Source organism: Lipotes vexillifer, unplaced genomic scaffold (genome assembly GCF_000442215.2).
Source record: "Lipotes vexillifer unplaced genomic scaffold, Lipotes_vexillifer_v1.1 scaffold395, whole genome shotgun sequence".
NCBI classification, from domain to species: Eukaryota; Metazoa; Chordata; class Mammalia; order Artiodactyla; family Lipotidae; genus Lipotes; species Lipotes vexillifer.
In genome coordinates, this window is record NW_006797390.1 from 305,529 (window position 1) to 308,670 (window position 3,142).

The 3,142-nt window shown below is 53.4% G+C and overlaps 1 protein-coding gene across 1 annotated transcript in view; it reads left to right on the forward strand.

The window, feature by feature from the left end:
• Nucleotides 1-900, forward strand: part of DUSP16 (dual specificity phosphatase 16) — a 45,298-nt gene extending 44,398 nt beyond the window's left edge. Inside the window, exon 7 of the mRNA XM_007469333.1 lies at nt 2-900. Within this exon, the coding sequence (XP_007469395.1) occupies nt 2-900 (899 nt within the window). The remainder of the gene's footprint in view (nt 1) is intronic.
• Nucleotides 901-3,142: the final 2,242 nt, after the last annotated feature.

The following is a 3,142-nucleotide window of genomic DNA, read 5'->3' on the forward strand; positions in this document are numbered from 1 at the left end:
CCCCCCGCCGGTGCGCCCGGCGCCCAGCCCTCGCTGCCCGACGACGGCCCCCTGGTCCAGGCGCTCAACGGGCTCCACCTGCCCGCGGACCGGCGGGAGGACAGCGGCCGCCTCAAGCGCTCCTTCTCCCTGGACATCAAGGCGGTGTCGCCGTCGGGCGGCGCGGCCGCGCCCCTGCGCGGGCTCTCCCCGGAGGCGGCCCCGGAGCCCTGCAAGCCCTCCTCCGCCCTGGAGGGCGCCGGCAAGCCGTGCCAGTTCTCCCCGGTGCGGGAGGTGTCGGAGCAGACGCCGGAGGCCAGCCCGGAGCGGGAGGAGGCCGGCCCGCCCCGGGGTCCCCAGCCTCCTAGGGCCCCCGAGGGCCAGGGCGCGCGGCCGCGCGCGGGGAGGCCGCTCCTGTCGCCCCTGCTCCGCAGCGGCAGCGTGGAGGACCACTGCCAGCCCCGCTTCCTTTTCGGCCTCTCGGCCAGCCAGCAGCACCTGGCCCCGTCCGCCGCCGGGCTGGGCCTCGAGGGCTGGCACTCGGACATCCTGGCCCCCCAGACCTCCGCCCCCTCCTTGGCCAAGAGCTGGTATTTCGCCCCTGAGCCCCCTCACTTCTACTCGGCCTCGGCCGTCTACGGAGGCCACGCCGGCCCCCCCGCCTTCAGCTGCGGCCAGCTGCCCGCCTGCGGCGGCGACCCGGGCCACTCTGTGCGCCGGCGGCAGAAGCCCAGCGACAGGGCCGACTCCCGGCGCAGCTGGCACGAGGAGAGCCCCTTCGAGAAGCAGTTCAAACGCAGAAGCTGCCAGATGGAGTTTGGCGAGAGCATCATGTCCGAAAACCGGTCACGGGAGGAACTGGGGAAGGTGGGCAGCCAGTCGAGCTTCTCAGGCAGCATGGAAATCATCGAGGTCTCCTGAGAAGAAAGACGCTTGTGACTTCTATGGACAGTTTTTTTCTTGTTCACAAAAAAATATTCCCTGTAAATCTGAAATATATATATGTACATACATATATATTTTTGGAAAATGGAGCTATGGTGTAAAAGCAAAACAAACATGGATCAACACCGTTGTTCTTTTAATATCTGCATTTGAGAGAGCAGCTAGTATTTCTCTCAACACAAGTGGAAGAAGGGCAGAGGCTAGCTTCCCCCCAGGCACATGAAACAATTCTATGCAGTGGACTGCACATCCTCTCGTTCTTACTAAATCGAGTTCTATTTGGTGTCAGAGGACAGAAGCGCCCACCATTTTCTTGTCGTGCTACAAAGAGATCTCAAATACTAGTCCTGTCCGGTCCCCTTCCATAGTGCACCTTAGTGCTGAGACTGAGCCAGCCTGTGGGTCGGGCGGGGAGAACCTATTAGGAACAGAACCTAATGGTAAATCCAAGAGAAATGACCACATCCAAAGCTGATTCACAAACCCAAGCGCACCTGACAGCCGAGCGATGAGAGCATCGTTCTGCTGACCGACCATTAGGGGCCTTGCCAAGATCTACTATAGAGCAACCCCAGTACCTCAGACGGAAAGTCGGGGCTTTCACCACTACCAGGTTTGGTGGCCCGTTTTCTAGGCATTGTGAACAGGCAGGTAGCTAGTCACCCCTTTCAGACCAATTCAGACGGTCTCTGCACACATTTCCAGTTGGGCCTGGATGGAGGGCGTTCATTTGTTCCTCCTTCTCAGCTTTGTGAAGAAAGGAAGGAAGGAAGCGATCTAGGATCAACTTAACAGCCAGGAATCTGGCAGCAGCATGATTTAAGCTAAGGCTGGGAGGCTAAACAAGTCTACCTCCCTCTTTATCAATCAAAGAGTTGTTCGAGATGGGGCTGTCAGCCCTTTCAGTGAAGGTTAATTTCAAGCCAGACGTGAATTTATTCGGTAGCAGAACAGCAGCACCGTCTCGTCCTCAGCCGCGCTAGACAGCTTCCATTTCGGGTTCATCGCGCAGATGCGTCTTGTGAAAATGGAACGGTGAGGCAGAATTTTATAGGAAACTACTGAGAGGCAGAAAACTGCGGAAGGATTCGAGAGGGTGGAATTGCTGAGGAGAAGCAGGAAACTGTTATTTTCTCAGTGGTTTTTTCCCTTAGCATGCGACCAAGGTGGTATTTCTATAATTAGACTTTCATACTGGTAGGGCTGAGAGAGGCTTTGGTAAGCAACGAATGTTCAGAGAGAAACAGTGTAGGAAGGTGAGGAGAAGGCGGTTGAATTTTGTTTCGTTGCGAGCAGAGCGGAAAGACACAGCCAAGCTGTTCTCAGAAACTAACCCCAGCATTTTTTAGTAGAACGGACATATCAAAGTGGAGTGGGACCAAGTGGTCTCCGTCCGTGACCTACAATCACTGTAATGGAATCAATCCTGGCAGCTGAAAATAGGAGGTGATTAGAACAAGTCCACAAGTGACAGTACTCACCTGCTTTTAAACTGCCTGGCTTGAGTTTTGTCAGCTACAGTCTGGTCCTGTTTTGAAGCCTTAATTCACGTCAGCAGCTTTACTTTAGGGTGGTGGGCGGGTGTTAGCATTGTTCTTTACTGTACGTGTAGCTAGTTGCTGACTCATATCTCAGGTTTTTCTACGTGTGAGGAATGGACAGTCCTTTGAGTTGGATGTGACTTTATGTTTCCCATGGTGACTGCTAAAACCAGCACAGAATGACATGATTCAAAACTGACTTGATTGTGACGAGTATGAGCTTCATAGAACATAACTGGTTGTGCACAAATAATGGGCTATGATATGGGTATAAAATGGAGAAAGTAAACTGCGTAGGGAGAGCGTTGTTACCATACTGGAAAAGTTCTGTTAAGAGTGATTTAGCTTTTCTATATACGTGTAAATTTTGGATGTAATCAGATATTATCAAGGTTTCACACAGTAATTTTTGATGTGTTATGTACACACGCACCATACGTGTAACAGCTCCCTGCTTCCAGAGTCTGGTCACAACTGTGGAACATCTTTGAGAAATGAAATTAATGGCTCCAATGCTGTATGTTTCAGGAGGGTTGTGGGACTTGGCTTTAATGTGATCTTTGGGCAGAATTGGCCTTCCATCATTTGGGATTTCTCTTGGCCATGGTCCCCTTCCTTCCTGTGACCGATGTGGTCCTGTGCTACATCCTTTGGTCCTTGATCACTAACGTCGAGTG